Here is a 16,751-nt window from a genome sequence, read left to right as displayed (position 1 = left end):
GCTTGTGCATCGGCTACGTGCTGGTGGTGGCAGTGCCGGCGCTGGTGGCGGTGCTGGTGGCATCCACGTCCGTCTCCTCCTCGCCACCACTGAGCCCCCCGGGGGTCCCCAGGAGGCTGCGGAGCTGCATCCAGAAGAAGGGCTGGCGGCCGGGCTCGCGGGGCCACTCCAGGTAGGTCCTGGAGCCCAGCATCTTCCGCAGGCGCGCGAACCTCCGCGGCAAACCCCGCACGTCGATGGGCTCCTTGACCACCAGGATGACGTCCTGGTAGCCCAGCCCCACCGCCCGCTGGTGGGCGAAGTAGAGCTCGTAGTTGCACCACTCGCTGTCCACGAAGCTGCGGGAGAGGACGAAGATGACCTTGGCGCTGTTCTCGATGTTCTCCACGATGTTGTCGATGATCCAGCGGCCCGGCACGAAGTCCCGCTCGTGGATGCAGAGCCGGTAGGGGGGCTCGGCGCTCTCCAGCCGCCGCAGCAGCTCCCGGCGCACCCACTCGGCGTCGGCGCGGCTGTAGGAGATGAAGGCGTGGTAGAGGCAGTGCCTTGAGGTGCCGGCGTGGCCGGCGCGGTACTTGGAGCGCAGCAACCGGTACGTGGCCCGCACGTACCAGCCCGCCTCCAGCTTCCAGCACAACGCCGCGCACGCCGCCACCGCCACCGCCGTGCTGGCCACCGCCACGGCCACCAGCGCCGGCACGTCGCACTCCAGCGGCCGCGGGGCGTAGGAGGCCACCGGGGTGTCCAGCAGCGCCTCGGGGTGGTAGCAGGTCCAGTTTTGGGGCCAGTCGCCCAAGCGGGGCCGGCCCCGCCGCCGCGTCTCCCGCAAGAAGCCGTAGAGGTCGCAGGTGCAGTGGTAGGGGTTGTTGCCGGCCGTCAGGTTGGCGAGGCGCGGCATGTTGAGGAAGGAGCCGCGGGTGATGACGCCGAAGGAGTTGCCGTCGATGGCCAGCGCCTCCAGGCTGGAGCAGCTCCACTCGGAGGGGATGAACTTGATCTTGTTGCCGCTCAGCAGCAGCTCCCGCAGCCGGGGGCTCCGGGCGAAGTAGCCCATGTCCAGGCGGTCGAGCTGCGAGTGCGAGAGGTCCAAATACTCCAGGGTGGTGGGCAGGCACCCGAAGGTGGCCGCCGTCACCCTGTTGTGGTGCAGGGCCAGCCAGCGCAAGGTGGGCCCCCACTGGCACGTCTCCTGCAGGCTGCCCAAGGCGTTGTGGCTGAGGTCCAGGCGGGCGAGCCGGGGCCACGTGCGGGTGAGCGAGGCCACCACGGCCAGGCTCTGCAGCCGGTTGTCGGCCAGCACCAAGTCCCGCAGCTTGGGCATGACGCCGCGGTAGTGGCAGCGCTGGTTGTAGATGTAGGCGTCCTCCAGGCGGTTGCGGGAGATGTCGAGGAGCTCCACGCTGCGCATCTCGCCCCAGGCGTCGCAGGGCACGTAGTTGAAGTTGACGTTGACGATGGAGAGGGCGGCCACGCCGCTCAGCCAGGTGAAGGTCCAGTCGTAGCGCAGCACGTCGGGGTTGCTGATGTCCTGCAGCAGCAGGCGGTCGAGCCGCGGGGCGACGGCGCCGACCCCGGAGCTGTTCCACTGGGGTGAGCGGGCGAAGTCGATGGCCACCAGCTCCAGCTGGCGGACGCGGGACCGCTGCACGTTGAGCAGGGCCAAGCGCAGCAGGTTCTCGTTGAACTTGCCCCGGTAGAAAACCAGCTTGGTGGCCCGCAGCTCGGCCAGGCCGGAGAAGGGATCCTGGGCGCCCTGGTAGTAGGTGAACTCGAAGAGGTTTCGGAAGCGCAGGTAGTCCAAGGGTTTGCCCCGCAGGTCCCGCAGCAGCACGGGCAGGGCGGCCGCGCTCTCGTCCAGGGCCATGTCGCACCACAGCTCGGTGGTGTTGAGCCAGGAGAAGGCGCCGGCCTCGTAGCGCCGCAGGCTGGAGGCCGACTTGAAGGCGAATTTCTGCAGGGCCGTGTCCTTCAGGGCGGCCAAATCCCCCCGGGCGACGTCGCGCAGCAGCGGGCCCCCCATGGACAGCACCCGCAGGCGCCGCAGCGCCCCGAAGACGCCGTCCAGCGCCGCGCTGCCGTAGGGGTTGTTGGACATGTCCAGCCAACGCAGGTTGGCCAGCGGGCGCAGCGCCGGGGCCGGGATGAAGGCCAGGGAGTTGTTGAAGAGCCGCAGCTGCTCCAGGAGCACGGTGGAGAGGAAGGCGTCGGGGGCGATGCGCGAGATGTTGTTGTAGCCCAGGTCCAGGCTCCGCAGCTGCGTCAGGCCGGCCAAATCGGCCGCCGTGATCTCCCGCAGCTTGTTGTAGGATAAATCCAGGCTGCGGAGGCCGCCGGGGAACCCGCGGGGAACCCGGGCCAGGCTCAAACCCTTGCACAGCCCCGTCTGGTTGCGGTCGGCCAAGCGGCAGGGCAGCAGCACCGCCGTCCCCGCCAGCGCCAGCAGCACGGCGCAGCGCAGCCCGCCGGTGCCGGAGGCCGGCCACGGCCTCATCGCCTCCCCAGGGACCGCTCGGCATCGCGGGGGGGACGGGGGGGCCGCGGCCGGCCCACGGGGAGCCAAGGACGGGGCTGGATGGGGCATCCGGGGCGGCCCCGTGGGGCTGAGCTGCGGGGAGAGAGGAGAAAGGGGTCAGCGGTGGGGGGCCGGGGGGACACCCATGGGTGCCGGCACCGCTGGCAGGGTCCCTGTGGGGTGGGGAAGGGCAGAGGTGCTGGGGGGTGAGGGCTGGGGGCCGGTGATCCTAATGGGGTCGGGGAGTTGATGGCGGGGGGGGCAGCGGTGGGATCCCAAGGGTCCTAGGGGATCCGGGATGGGATCCCAGTGGCAAACTGGGGGCAGGGACTGGATCCCGGGGGGCGTTTGGGACCGGATTGGGGGTGGGGGGGGGGGGCAGTGCACCTGATCCCAGCGAGGGCTGGGCGATCTGACCCCATGGGACCAGGGACTGGATCCCGAGGGACTTGGGGACCCCCCTTTGGCTGGGGGGGCCACTTTCAGGTGCATGGGGGGGCCCCGCTGAGCCCTGCCCCCGGCAGACCCCCGGGGCGCAGCTTTCAGCCCCCGCTCCGCATCGGGGACCTTTTCTTTTTTTTTTAATAAAACCCCCAATAATAACACTTTTCGCACAAAAACTCGTGCTCCCTGGCAGCGCTTCCAGCCAGAGTTCTGGCATTTTATTACCGAGGGGGGGGGTGAAAAAAAAAAAAAAACAGGAAACTGGAGGAGAAAACCAGCTGGGAAAGCGTCCCGTCCCTGCCCCGAGCGGAACAACCCCAACGAGGGCAGCAAAAACACCGAGACGCTGCCAGGTACGGCCCCCCCCGGGGGGGGGCAGGATCCTGGGGGTGATTTTTTGGGGCTAAATCCCCCCAAAAGCCAACTCGCCCCCTGCCCACGTGCGGGATTCCGGCCTTTTCCTACCTGCTCCGGCGGCCTCCGGGGTTGGCAGCGCTCGGTGGGGAGCTGGGGGGGGCCGGGGGGGGGCACGGCCCCATGGTTAAGGGTGGGCAAGGAGCCGGGGGGGGGGGCCAGCACCCAGCACCCAGCACCCAGCACCCTCCCCTTCCGAGTTCCCGAAGCCAAGCCCAGCGCCGCTTCCCCGCCCTCGGGAGAGGCCGGGAGAACCGATAAACCCCCCCCCCCCCCCCCCCAAAAAAATAATAAAATAAAATAAAAAACCCATACACGGCCCCCCCCCAGTCCAGGTTTTATGGGGCTGGCACCCCCAGTTCAGCCCAGTATTCCCAGTCCAGCCCCCCCCCCCCGGGAGCGCACCCCCTCCTGTTGGCAGCGGCGCTGGTTTTTATGGTTTTTAACCAAAACCACGACTTTTTCTCCCCATTGCCACCGCCGTTAACCCCGGCCCCGCTCACACGAGCTGTTTTCTGCCCCCCCCCCACCCTTTTCACCCCCCCCAGGACACACGGGACCTCCCGTTGCACAATTGGGATTTTCTTCCTCTTTTTAACCCCCCCCCCCCCCCGCCCCTCCTGGGGACGTTCACCCTTTACCCAAGCCCCAAATCTGGGAAAATTCCCCCAAAACAGCCCCGGGGGGGGGGGCTGACAGCACCGTGGTGCCCCCCCCCAGCAGCCACCTGCACCCCCTGCACCCTCCCCACTCCTCCCAGTGCCCCCCCAGCCTGCACCTTGCTGGGGGGGGGGCAGAGGTGACCCCAATCCCCTCCACCTTGGGACCCCCCCCAGGGGTTGAGGACCCCCCCCCAGGGGTTGAGGACCCCCCCGTGCCCCCCAGCATCCCAAAACCCACGGGGACGGGGGGCTCGGTGTGGGGAGAACCCATCCCAAAACCTTTCTGTGAGGGTGGGGGCACAGCCGTGACCCCCCCACGCCGAGCTGAGCGCTCGCAAAACTCGTCCGAAAGCAGAACGGAGCCGAAAAGCAGCCAAAAAAATAAAAAATAAGATAAAAAAAATCCCAGAACCCGACGGGGCTCGGCAGCTGGGTTTAATGAGCAGCTCCACAAAGGGACCTGGGGGGGGGGCACGATGCAGGCAGCGGGGAGGGGGGGGTCCTGCACGCCCCCCCCCTGCTCCTTCCAAACCTCTGCAGGTGGAAACGTCGCTCCTGGGGGGGGGCAGGAGGGTGCTGGGCCCCTTCCAGCCCCACGATTGTTTCGCTCTCTTCCTCCAGCGAGGGGTCGAAGCCTCGGAACCGGACCCAAAATCTCAGCCAGGAGCCCAAAAAATCCGAGGGGGGGGGGGGGCGTGCTCGGTTTGCAGCCCCCCCAGCTGCGAGCCCGGCGCCCCCACCCTCAGAAATCGCCCCCCCAGCTTCTTGCAGGGGTGGATTTGTGGGGTCAGACGGCGTTTTTCTTCCCTCCCCACAAAGCCGGGCTGGGGGGGGACTCCCCTGACACAGCCGCAGCCCCCCCCCAGCTCTGTCCCGAGCTCCTGAAGCCCCCCCCAGGAAAAGCAAAGCGGGTGCCAGGTGCATTTCACTACAATAAAAGTGTTCCTAAAAGCCAGGAGCACCCCAGGGACCCCCCCAGGGCGGAGATCTCCTCGCTGCAGCCGCTTCTTCCCCCGCTGGGGCTGCGGGAAAGGAGCAGGAGAGGAAATCTCCTCTATTTTTTTTTTTTTTGGGGGGGGTCCCGCCGTGGGCTCACCTCGGATCCGCCTCCAGCACCCCGCACTCACCCCGGCTCCGCAGCCCGAGTCCTTCCGACTCCCCCCCCTGAGCGCCCTTTAGGGCCGAGGCTGCTTAAAAGGAAAATCCGCTGTCAAAACGGGCCCCGGGGGGGGCACCGGGACCACCCCACCCCCAGGTTTCACCCCCCCAAAGTCTGGAGAAAACCCCCCAGGGCAGCAGCAAACGGTTCCCTGGTGGTGGTTCCAACAAAAGAGACCCCGGGGAGCCCCCTGAAGAGGGGAGGGGAGGCGTTGAACCCCCCCAGAGCAGCCCGGAGAGCTCTGCTGTGGACAAGGAGGAGCCAAAATCCTTTGGGGAGCAGGGGGGGGGCAGCAGCAGCAGCTCCCCAGGGGCTCGGGCGCCGCGTGAGCTCCTTCAGCCCACCCCGAGCTGCTCTGCCCCTCGGTGAACGTACACCCAGGCCCGACAGCAGCTTTGTGCCGTGCCCCAGCACCCCCCAAAACGTCCCCAAATCTGTGCCCAAGCTGGTTTCCAGCCGGGGAGCCTCAACGGCAAGGCCCCCGAACGCGGCTACGGCTTCAGCTTGAGCCAGGGGTGCAGGATGGTGAGGATGGAGAGGACGGAGGAGGCGAGGCCGCACAGCCCCACGAAGGCCGGGCTGCTCCGGTAGAGCCCCAGCTTGTCCAGGGGGATGAAGAGGTCGCAGGCGTTCTTCAGCAAATCCAGCAGCAGCGGGGGGTTGCTGCGGAGGACGCGGAGCAGCAGCCGCAGCTCCAGCTGGAGCCTCAGCCCCAGCTGCTGGAGCCCGGCCTCGGCGCGGTGCCGCTGCTGCTGCTGCTGCCTCCCCTCGGTGCCTTTCAGCCTCTTCCCGTTGGCCTCACGTTCCATCAGCACCCGCAGCTCGTAGGCGTCCCGGCTCAGGTTGACGAGCAGGGCGAAGAGATAGTACCTGCGGGGAGAGGGGGGAGCAGAGAGAGAGGAGTCCTCGGCCGTGGGTTCGTGGAGAGGGGGAGGAAGTGGTGAAAACGCCCGGCGGGAGGGTGGGAGGGGGCTGGTGCCGCCCAGGTCCTGGTCCCGGCTGTTAGTGAGGGGCAGAGGGGGGAGGAATCCTCGCAGGGAGGGGTGAAACGGGGAGAAAGCCTTGTGGGGAGAGATTGAATCGGGAGAAATCCTCGTAGGGAGGGATGAAATGGGGAGAAATCCTTGAAGGGAGGGATGAAATGGGGAGGAATCCCCATGGAGAGGGATTGAATCCGGAGAAATACTCACAGGAAGGGATGAAATGGGGAGAAATCCTCGTGGGGAGGGGCAAAACGGGGAGAAATCCCCGCAGGGAGGGATGAAATGGGGAGAAATCCTTGTGGGGAGGAGTGAAATGGGAAGGAATACTCGTGGGGAGGGATGAAGTGGGGAGGAATCCTTGCAGGGAGGGGCGAAATGGGGAGAAATCCCCACGGGGAGGGGCGAAACGGGGTGAAACCCTTATGGGGAGAGATTGAATTGGGAGAAATCCTCGTAGGGAGAGATGAAATGGGAAGAAATCCTTGAAGAGAGGGACAAAAGGGGGAGGAATCCCCGCAGGGAGGGATCGAATTGAAAGAAATCCTTGCAGAGAAGCAGAAAATGGGGAGAAATCCCTGTGGGAAGGGGTGAAATGGGGAGAAATCCCCACGGGGAGGGATTGAATCGGGAGAAATCCTCACAGAGGAGGATGAAATGTGGAGAAACCCTCGCCCGGGGCTCTAAGGGAGGGCTCAAATCCCTTCCCAGCCCCCGGGGAGGCCGCGGGGAGGCGGGCGGGCAGCCCCCAGCCCTCGCCCCTCACCTGAAGGACCTCTGGCTCCACTTCTCCTGATCCACGGCGGGGGCCAAGCCCGCCTTGCCGGCCCAGAGGACGTTGTCGCAGGCCAGGTAGAGGGCCCTGTTGAGGTGGCTGAGGGTGAGGCAGAAGCGCAGCACGGCGTCCGACAGGTGGATGGCTCGCTTGGCCGCCTCCAGCGCCTCGGCCGAGCCGCCCAGGCGCAGCACTGCGGGACGGAGCCCACCCCCAGGGGTTAAAGGAAAAGGGGGCCACGAGGGGCAAGGAGCCCAAGCCATCGAGCCCCGGAGCCCCCCCCCAAACTCACGTTTACGGCCCAGGCTGAGGTGTGCTTCCAGCTGCCGTACCCGGGCCAGCACCTCGGCGCTCGCCCCGTTCCTCCGCAGCGCTGCCCCGGCCAGGGCGCAGCCGTATTGAGCCGCCCTGAAAGAGATGAGGGGGTCAGGGGGGGCTGGGAGCACTTAGAGGGGGGCTGGGAACTGTGTCTGGGGTCCCGGGACCACCGAGAGGGGCTCTGGGGTGGTGTCAGGGGTCTCGGGACTACCATGAGGGGCTCTGGGACCACTGAGAGGGGCCCTGGGCTGGTGTCAAGGGGAAAAGGACCACAAAGAGGGGCCCTGGGCTGGCGTCAGGGGTCCCGGGACCACCAAGAGGGGCCCTGGGCTGGTGTCAGGGGTCTTGGGACCACCATGAGGGGCCCAGGGACCACCGAGAGGGGCCCTAGGCTGGTGTCAGGGTCTCGGGACCACCAAGAAGTGCCCGGGGACCACCGTGAGGGGCCCTGGGCTGGCGTCAGGGGTCTCAGGACCAGTGTCAGGAGCCCAAAGACCACCAAAAGGGGGCTCAGGGCTGGCATCAGGAGCCCAGGACCACCGTGAGAGGCCCCAGGACCACCAAAAAGTGACCCAGGACCGGTGTCAGGAGCCCGGGACCACCACAAAGGGCCCGGAGCTGGCATCGGGAGCCCGGAACCGCCTCAGAGCCAGCGCCGGGGGGCCCAGAACCACCGAGAGGGGGCCCGGGACCAGCACCAGGAGCCCGGGGCTGGGCTCAGGGGTCTTGGGACCACCCTGAGGGGCCCCGGGACCACCGCGAGGAGCCCCCGGGGCTGAGCCGAGGGGTCCCGGACCCCCCCCACGCCCCCTCCCCGAGGGCCCCGCACCTGAGGAGCCGCTCCCGGGCCTGGCTCTGGGCGCTGAAGCGCACCCAGGGCTCCATGGCCGGGCCCCGCCGCCGCCGCCTCCACCACTTCCGGGAAGGCGACGGGAGCCGCCGAGGGACAAAAAGGGTCCGCCCCCTATTGGTTGATCGCCGCCCAGGTCCCGCCCCCCCCTCCCGGGTGAAAACAGAAGCTGTGATTGGGCCGTTGTGGCGGGCCCCGCCCCCGCCCCGCCGTAAAGCGCGGCCATTGGTCGATTTCTCGCTGCCCCGCCCCCTTTCCCCCTGCTCCGTCAGGTTGTTAGGGTTGAGTCCCCGCCCCCTCCTCGGCGCTCCGCGTCTGATTCGCTCCCTCCCCATCGCTCACCCCCCTCCCTGCGCTGCGATTGGTCCTCTCCCCCATCCTCCCTCACCTGTGATTGGCGAACCCCTCCATCACTCCCCTGATTGGCTCTCCCTGATTGCCCCACCCCATTTTGCCCCACCTTCCCCCTCCCTCCTCCTCTCCCTCCCCATTGGCCGCCCGATGCCTTCCTCCCGCCCCCTCCCTGAGGCGATCCTCTCCCCCATTGGCCGCCCGCCCTTTCATCCTCCCGCCCCCTCCCTGAGGCGATCCGCTCCCCTATTGGCCGCCGCGGCGCTGAGTGACAGCGGCGGCTCGGCGGGGGCCCCGTGAGGAGAAGAAGGAGGCGGCCGCGGCCGCCATGGAGTCGGTGCGGGCGCAGCGGCTGCAGCCGGGGGTGGGGACGCTCCGCTCCCTGCGGGCCGGGCTCGCCGGAGCCTCGGCGGGGCCTCCTCCGCCTCCTCCCCCTCCTCTGCCCCCTTCTTTGGGGCTGCAGGGCCCCGCCGCGTTGTCGCAGCCCCCCCCCCAGCCCGGTGCCGGGCCGCCCGCCGTGCTGAGGGAGGCGGTGGAGGCGGTGGTGCGGAGCTTCGCCAAGCACACGCAGGGCTACGGCCGCGGTGAGTGGGAGAAGCCCCCCCCCGGGGGTCTTTGGGAAGCCCCCCCCCTCGTTTTTTTGCCCCTCACTCCCCGGTTTTTGCCCCCCCGGGGGTCCCTCAGAAGCCCCCCACCCCCTTTCTGCCCCCCCGGGGTCTTTGGGAAGCCCCCCCCCCCCGTTTTTTGCCCCTCACTCCCCAGTTTTGCCCCCCCCGGGGGTCCCTGAGAAGCCCCCCTTTTATTTTTCCCCCCTCACCCCCCATTTTCTGCCCCCTCAAGCTCTTTATGCCCCCCCCCCAAATTTTTAGACCCCCCCCAGGGGTCTTTGGGACCCTCCCCCCATTTTTTACCCCCCAACTCCCCAATTTTTGCCCCTCCAAACAGTCCCTGAGACGCCCTCCCCATATTTTCCCCTCATGCGGAGGGTCTTCGGACCCCCCCCTTATTTTCCATCCCCACAGCATCTCTGAGAAGCCCCCCCTCTATTTTACCCCCCCCATTCCCTTTTTCCCCTACCATGGGGTCTTTGAGGGGTCCTTGGGATCCCCCCCCTCAATACCTGACCCCATTTCCCCCTTCCCTCCCCATTTTTGGGGGGATTTGGGGGCTTTTTGGGGCTCACCCGCAGGCTGTGGGGGCAGCACGGGACCAAATTCTGCCCCCGGCATCGCTTTGGCACCAGGACAGGGAGTTAACGAGAGGAGGGGGCTGAAATATTGGGTTGAAAACCGCCCGTTTTGGTCACTGTGGGCTCCAAACCTGTCCCTGGATGGGGTTTGGTCTCCGAATCCCCCTGAGGGGGATTTTTGTGCCCCTCAGTGGGACGGGGACCGGACTGCGTGGGGCTCCTGCTCATCCCTTGGTATTATCCCCAAGGCTTTTGGGCAGTTTTCAGTTGAAATTCACATATTTTGGCGTGCTTAACCAAAAAAAAACCCACAAAACACCCCAAAACGCAGCTTGGGAACGCCTGCTGAGGTGAAAAAGGCTCAGAGGGGGCGTTCTGGGGGGGATTTCTCCACCCCCCTGCCAAATTATTGATGAAGGAAGGAGCTCGAGGTGAATTATTCGCACATGCTGAGGTTTTTAACCCCTTTTTTTTACCTCTTTCCCCCTCCCTGACCCCGTTGGTGCCCCCGCAGTGAACGTGGTGGAGGCCCTGCAGGAGTTCTGGCAGATGAAGCAGTCGCGGGGGGCCGAGCTGAGGAACGGGGCGCTGGTGGTGTACGAGATGGTGCCCTCCAGCAGCCCCCCCTACGTCTGCTACGTCACGCTGCCGGGGGGCAGCTGCTTCGGCAGCTTCCAGGTAGGGTTTTTGGGGGAAATTTGCCTGGAAACGGCGCTTTATGTGCTGCGCCGCGTTCCCTGCACGTGATGGGCTCGGAGCTGTGCAGCGCTGAGCTGTACAACGTGGTGTTTTGGGGGGAAAAAACAAATAATGACAACTTTTAGATTAATTTTGATATTCAGTCGTCCTTCACGGGGCTGGGCAGGGGGATGCGTTTATAGGGTGGAGCTTGGGCGACTTGGTGGAGTAATAATTCCTTGAAAAGCTTCGGGTTTGACCCTAAATCTCTTTAAAAGACCCCAAAACAATGAAGGAAACATCGCAGCGCTTGGTGTGCGGCCCCTTTCTGGGCAAGTCTGGTTTGAAGTCTCCAAAAAAAAAACCCAAACAGCGACAGCAGGAGGATCCCTGGGGTTTTAACCCCGTTTTTTCTCTCCCCCCCCCAGTTCTGCCCCACCAAAGCTGAGGCCCGGAGGAGCGCTGCCAAGATCGCGCTGATGAACTCGGTGTTCAACGAGCACCCCTCGCGCCGCATCACCGACGAGTTCATCGAGAAGAGCGTCTCCGAGGCGCTGGCCTCCTTCAACGTGAGCCTCGGGGTGGGGAGGGAACCCCCAAACGGTGCTGGGAAGCTTCCCCTTTTCCCAGAATCCCAAAATCCCAGAATTTCTAGGTTGGAAGAGGCCTCAGGATCATCGAGTCCAACCTCTGACCTGACACTAACAGTCCCCACTAAACCATATCCCCAAACTCTACATCAAAATGTCTTTTAAAGACTTCCAGGGATGGGGGCTCCACCACTTCCCTGGGCAGCCCACCCCAATGCCTCACAACCCTTTTGGTACAGAAATCCTAAAATTCCTAATTCCAGATAATAATCCAAATAATCCAAATATAATAATCCAAATAATGTAATAACAACAACAATAATATATATATTAATTAGATAATAATAATATAATCCAAATATAATAATAATATATTTATTAATTATATATAATATAATAATAATAGTCCAAATAATCCTAATTCTTCCTCACATCCACCCTAAAACTCCCCTGGTGCAACTTAAACCCATTTTTTTCTTGCAGCTGGGAGCCCCCCGGTTCTGTTTGGGGTCCTGGGTTTATAAGGTTTTAATTCTTTTGCCCCCTCCATGTGGTCTTGTGCTCCTCTGGGTGTTTTTATCGAGGGAAGGGGATGTTGGGGGGGGGTTTGGGGAGCAGCCCCCGTGCCAAAATTTCCCCCGCAGGGCAACCGGGAGGAGGCTGACAACCCCAACACCGGGATCGGCGCCTTCCGCTTCATGCTGGAGTCCAACAAGGGCAAATCCATGCTGGAGTTCCAGGTACCTCCCACCCCATTTCACGCTTTGGGGGGGGGTCAGGTTCATCCTTGGGGGGGGAAATTTTTGGGGTCGGGCCTCTCCGTGCATGGGTTCAGCTCTGAGCCGTGCCGCGGAGCCGTCGAACCCCCCAAAAATTTGAATTGCTTTTAAATTCCTGTCAGCACCGCCTCACTCTCCCCATTTTCTGTCTTTTTATCACTTAAATCTATAAATTTGGGAAACGTGGCCTTCGGGGGGGTCTCGCTGATCCTCGAGGGGCTCCCCCACCCCAAAATCCCCCCTCTTTCCCCCCTGGCAGGAGCTGATGACGGTTTTCCAGCTGCTGCACTGGAACGGCAGCCTGAAGGCCATGCGGGAACGGCAGTGCTCCCGCCAGGTGAGCCCTCTACCACCCCAAAAACCCTTTCAATCCTATTTTTTTGGGGTTATTTCCACCCTTTTACGACCCCTTCCACCACAGGAGGTGCTGGCCCACTACTCGCACCGCGCCCTGGACGACGACATCCGCAACCAGATGGCCACGGACTGGGTCAACCGGGAACAGGGCAACCCCGGGGCCCTTTCCCGGGAGCTGGCGGCTACCGAGAGGGAGCTGGAGGAAGCCCGGCTGGCCGGCAAGGAGCTGCGCTTCCACAAGGAGAAAAAAGACATCCTGATGCTGGCCGCCGGGCAACTGGGGGGCGCGCACCCCCCCGGCTGTTAGGGCCGACCCTAAAAACGCCCCCTAAAAAACCTACAGCGTCCGGAGGGTACCCGGAGGGCACCCAAAACCTCGTCCCCTTTGCACATTTTGCGGGGAAACGGAGCCGAAACGGCGCCCCCAGGGTTTTGGGGCCTTGCGGCGCTCGCTTCCAGGCCTGATCCTAAATCGCCGAGCTCCTCCCGCACCCTTTTTTAAATTTTTTTAAAATTTTTTTATCTAAAAGCAGCAGTTTTGGTAACACTAACACTTAACCCTTCCTGGCGGTACGGCCGCGGCGCTGCCTCCGCGAGGCTCCTGCTCCGCGCGGCTGCTTTTTTGCCTTTTTTTTACCCTTTTTCCCTCCGTCTCAACCCAAAAGGGATTTTTGTGGGGTTTTGGGGCCACCCAGGCATGAGGAAGAGGAGGAGGAGGAAGGAAAACCGAGGACCGGGAGCTTCTCACCACAGCTTTGCCCTTTCTCTGCTTTTTTCCCCCCAAAAAAAGGCACGAAGCCCCTCGGGACCGTCCCAACGCCACTCTAGGCCCCCCCCTCGTTTTGTATTCTCGCCCTAAGCGGCCCCTTTTTGGGTTTTTTTTATACAGATATTTTTTTATACGCAACCTCTTCACGCAGCACCGCCGATGTGTAACGCGTCCATAAACGTGACCCTAAAGCGGCCGGCAGCTTTTGGGGTGTTTTTTGTCTGGGCGCGGGGTTTGGGATTTAAGCACCGAGCCCTCCACGGGACCCCCCTGAGGGTTTGGGGGCTTTTTCATGGGGTTTTGGGGCTTTTTCATGGGGTTTTGGGGCTTTTTCATGGGGTTTTGGGGTTTTTGTCCAGCCTTTTTGGGTGAGGACGCAGCCGCGCAATCGACCCCAGCCCAGCCTGGGGCTGTCGAGCTGCCCCCAGCCTCTTTTTTTGGGCTTTTCCTCGCTAAAGCCACATTTGTCCTCGTTTAATTCCAGCTTTTTTTTTCTTTAATTCCTGCTTTTTTCTTCAATTCCAACTTTTTTCTTCAATTCCAGCTTTTCTTCCGCCTGCGAAAACGCTTTCCAGGCTGCAACCCTGGGGCTGCAGCCAGGCCTGGCCCTCGCCTGTTTTTTTTTTTGTCTTGTTTTTGTCCTTTTTACCTCTTTTTCCCCCTTCTGGGCCCCCCTTCGTGTCCTGCCAGGCCCTTCCCGCAGCCGCCATCTCCTCCTGCCCCCCGTTTTTGCTGTTTTTTCCCTGTTTTTTCAGCATTTTGGGCAGGACCCGACCTTCGCGGGTGGGCCGAGGGCCAGCGGTGCAGACGTGGCCGCGGCGTGCTCGCAGAAGCCCCGTTTCTGGGGGAAATCAACCCAAAAAGAGCTTGGCTCTGTGCCCTGCTGGGGGGGCCGTGAGGGGCTGGGGGCCACCATCGTGTCCCCAGGCCCCTCGGGGGGGCAGGGGAGGGGTCAGAGGTGACATTTTTGGCGCGCTGGGGGGGGATTTGGGGCAGTGGGGGGGGGTCCCACCCGTTGCCCCCCTCCCGGGTTTAGGGGTAACGGCCCCAAAATGGGGGGACAGCCACCCCCCGCCCTTCCCAACATGGCTGCCGGGGCGGGACGAGCCGCGCTGACCTCCCCAAGATGGCGCCACCCTCTCCAAGGCAGCAGCGCCCTCTTCAATATGGCGGTGCCCTTCCCAAGATGGCGCCACCCCTCCTAACATGGCTGTGCCCTCCCCAAAATGGCGCCAACCCTTCCCCAATATGGCGGTGCCCTTCCCAACATGGCGGCGCCCTCCCCAAGATGGCGCCACCCCTCTTAACATGGCGTCTCCCTTCCCAACATGGCGGCGCCCTGCTGCCGCGGCGCTCGGAGGCCCCGCTTCCGGCGCTCTTCCCGGCGTGCACCGCGGCGGCGGCGGTGGCGGGGCGGAAGGCGGCAAGATGGCGGACGTGCTGGACCTGCATGAGGCGGGCGGGGAGGACTTCGCCATGGACGAGGATGGCGATGGTGGGGGCGGCTCGGGGCCGGGCCCCGCCCGCTGCTGCCTCCCTTCGGGGCCGGCCGGGGGTGGAGGGGGGGGTCTGGGGGGCGCCTCCCGGCCCGGGCTGTGGTGGCGGGGCCCGTTCGGGGCCTGCTCGGGGCTCTCCGTGTCCCGGTTGCGGCCCCTCGGGGCTCGGCCGCTGCTGCCGGCACCGGGCCTGGGCCTGGGCCTGGTGCCGGTCCCGGTCCTGATCACGATCCTGGTCCCAGTCCTGATCCCGGTCCCGATCCTGGTCCCGGTCCCGGTCCAGATCCCAGTCCTGGACCCGGTCTCAATCCTAATCCCGGTCCCGGTCCCGGTCCTGACCCTGATCCTGGTCCTGGTCCCGGACCTGGTTCCAGTCCTGATCCCGGTCCAGTCCTCATCCTGGTTGCGGTCCCGGTCCTGGTCCTGATCCCGATCCTGGTCCCAGTCCCGATCCCGGTCCTGTACCCGGTCTCAGTCCTAATCCCGGTCCCAGACCTGGTTGTGGTCCCGGTCCCTGGCCTTGATCCTGGTCCTGATCCCGGACCTGGTCCCAGTCCTGATCCCGGTCCCGATCCTGATCCCGATCCCAGTCCCAGTCCTGATCCTGATCCCAATCCCGGTCCTGGTCTCAATCCTGCTCCCATTCCCAGTCCCATCCCCCCATGCCTCAATCACTTCCCCCGTGTCCCCCCCTTCCCCGTTTTCCCCCCCCCGGTCCCCTGGTGACAGCCCCGTCCCTCACCACCCCCCCACCCCACAGAGAGCATCCACAAGCTGAAGGAGAAGGCCAAGAAGCGCAAGGGACGCGGCTTCGGCTCAGGTGAGCCCCGGCATCCACCCGCTTTCCCCTTCCCTCCCCCCCCCCAGCCTCAATTTTGGGGCTGTTTCACGGCTTTTCGGTGAGTTCGGTGCCGGCAGCGCCCCCCAATTTTTTTTTTTTCTCTCTCCCCTTCCCCAGAGGAGGGCTCGCGGGCCCGCGTGCGTGAGGACTACGACAGCGTGGAGCAGGACGGCGACGAGCCGGGCCCACAGAGATGTGAGTACCGGGATGGGGGGGCTCGGGGGGGGGCTCAGGGGGTCTTAGAGCCCTTCCCCACCCCGCTGGGATTCACCTCACGCCCCCAGCGTTGCTCCAAACCCCGCTCCCGTCCCCATTCTCCACATTCCCATCCCCCCCGGGGCTTCCCAGCTGGATTTTTTGTTTTTTTTTTTCAATGGGATGTGCCCCCCACCCCCGGTAATTCTTTTCCACCCCCCCCCCCCCGGTGCAGCGGTTGAGGGCTGGATCCTCTTCGTCACGGGCGTCCACGAGGAGGCGACGGAGGAGGACATCCACGACAAATTCGCCGAGTACGGGGAGATCAAAAACATCCACCTCAACCTCGACAGGCGCACGGGGTACCTGAAGGTAGGCGCCGCCACGCCTCCTCCCCCTTCCCTATCCCCCCCCCCTTCAATTTTGGGGGAGGGGGATTTGATTTCTCCCCCCCCCACCCTCAATTTTGGGCTCCCCCTCCGCCCGCAGGGCTACACCCTGGTGGAGTACGAGACCTACAAGGAGGCGCAGGCGGCCATGGAGGGGCTGAACGGGCAGGAGCTGATGGGGCAGCCCATCAGCGTGGACTGGTGCTTCGTCAGGGGCCCCCCCAAAGGAAAAAGAAGGTGAGGGGGCTCCGTGGCGGGACCAAAACCGTTTTTTTTTCCCCCCAAAATTCCTCCCGACCCCGGTGAAGTTTCACTGGGCTCCGTTGTGCTGCTGGGGGGGAGCCCCAGGAGGTGGGCGAAGACCCCCAAAACCTTGGGGGGAGGGAATCGGGTCCCTGGGGGCAGATGCTGCCCATGGGGGGGGCAAAATAAATCCCCCCTGAGCCCAAGAGGGGCCCTGAGCCCTCGCCTCTCTTCCAGGGGCGGCCGCCGACGGAGCAGGAGCCCGGACAGGAGGCGCCGGTGATGGATCCCAGTCGCCGCCCAGCGTCTTACTGGGAGGGAGCTGGGAGGCTGGGGGAGGGGCGGGGGGGTTTTGGGACCGGGCGTTTGAGGAGCGGCCGCGGCAAATTCCTGCCCGCGGGGCCGCCCCGGTGCCCCGAGGAGGGGGCACCTGCAGCTCCCCGGGGGGTTTCCTCCACGCGTTTTGTGGTGGCCGCAGCCCCCGGAGCTCAGTTTCTTACCAAACTCCACGAGGGTTTTTTTTTTTTTTTGTGTTTTTTTTTTTTTTTTGTCTTTTTTTTTTTAATTAACAATTCTCGGTTGTTTCATTTCGGGAAGCCCGAGCGTCCGGGCCGCTCTTCTTTGGGAGAGAAGTTTTCTAATTCCCCGACGAACCTTCCTGAAAGCTCCCGAGGGGGTTCCTGACCCCGGTGGCTCCGTTCGCTCGCGGCCTTCGGAGCGACTCCTCTTTTACGTACGATTCTCTCGTTAATTGTTCTTA

At 64.1% G+C, this 16,751-nt stretch overlaps 4 protein-coding genes across 4 annotated transcripts; 2 read left to right on the top strand and 2 right to left on the bottom strand.

Annotated features, from left to right (window-relative positions):
• Nucleotides 1-13: 13 nt before the first annotated feature.
• On the bottom strand, nucleotides 14-2,491 carry LOC116499569 (toll-like receptor 2). Its single transcript, XM_032204319.1, has one exon. It carries the CDS (start codon nucleotides 2,489-2,491, stop codon nucleotides 14-16), a length of 2,478 nt encoding a protein of 825 aa, XP_032060210.1.
• Nucleotides 2,492-4,421: 1,930 nt separating this feature from the next.
• PEX11B (peroxisomal biogenesis factor 11 beta) lies at nucleotides 4,422-8,166 on the bottom strand. The gene is made up of 4 exons (XM_032204617.1): nucleotides 8,094-8,166; nucleotides 7,239-7,354; nucleotides 6,938-7,139; nucleotides 4,422-6,061 (listed from the first exon to the last, which is right to left on the bottom strand). Exons 1-4 carry the CDS (start codon nucleotides 8,147-8,149, stop codon nucleotides 5,683-5,685), a joined length of 753 nt encoding a protein of 250 aa, XP_032060508.1. The 5' UTR covers nucleotides 8,150-8,166; the 3' UTR covers nucleotides 4,422-5,682.
• A 604-nt stretch (nucleotides 8,167-8,770) lies between these two features.
• LIX1L (limb and CNS expressed 1 like) lies at nucleotides 8,771-13,023 on the top strand. Its single transcript, XM_032204616.1, has 6 exons — nucleotides 8,771-9,049; nucleotides 10,169-10,332; nucleotides 10,761-10,901; nucleotides 11,567-11,662; nucleotides 11,961-12,038; nucleotides 12,123-13,023. The coding sequence occupies exons 1-6, from the start codon at nucleotides 8,794-8,796 to the stop codon at nucleotides 12,363-12,365; spliced, it is 978 nt and encodes a 325-aa protein (XP_032060507.1). The 5' UTR covers nucleotides 8,771-8,793; the 3' UTR covers nucleotides 12,366-13,023.
• A 1,217-nt stretch (nucleotides 13,024-14,240) lies between these two features.
• Nucleotides 14,241-16,322, top strand: RBM8A (RNA binding motif protein 8A). The gene is made up of 6 exons (XM_032204653.1): nucleotides 14,241-14,322; nucleotides 15,084-15,143; nucleotides 15,282-15,359; nucleotides 15,595-15,731; nucleotides 15,849-15,985; nucleotides 16,229-16,322. Exons 1-6 carry the CDS (start codon nucleotides 14,256-14,258, stop codon nucleotides 16,272-16,274), a joined length of 525 nt encoding a protein of 174 aa, XP_032060544.1. The 5' UTR covers nucleotides 14,241-14,255; the 3' UTR covers nucleotides 16,275-16,322.
• The last annotated feature ends 429 nt before the right edge of the window (nucleotides 16,323-16,751 follow it).

This window comes from Aythya fuligula, chromosome 28 (assembly GCF_009819795.1).
Source record: "Aythya fuligula isolate bAytFul2 chromosome 28, bAytFul2.pri, whole genome shotgun sequence".
Lineage (NCBI taxonomy): Eukaryota > Metazoa > Chordata > Aves > Anseriformes > Anatidae > Aythya > Aythya fuligula.
The sequence above is the reverse complement of the archived record's forward strand: the minus strand, read 5'-3'. Positions and strand labels throughout refer to the sequence as shown.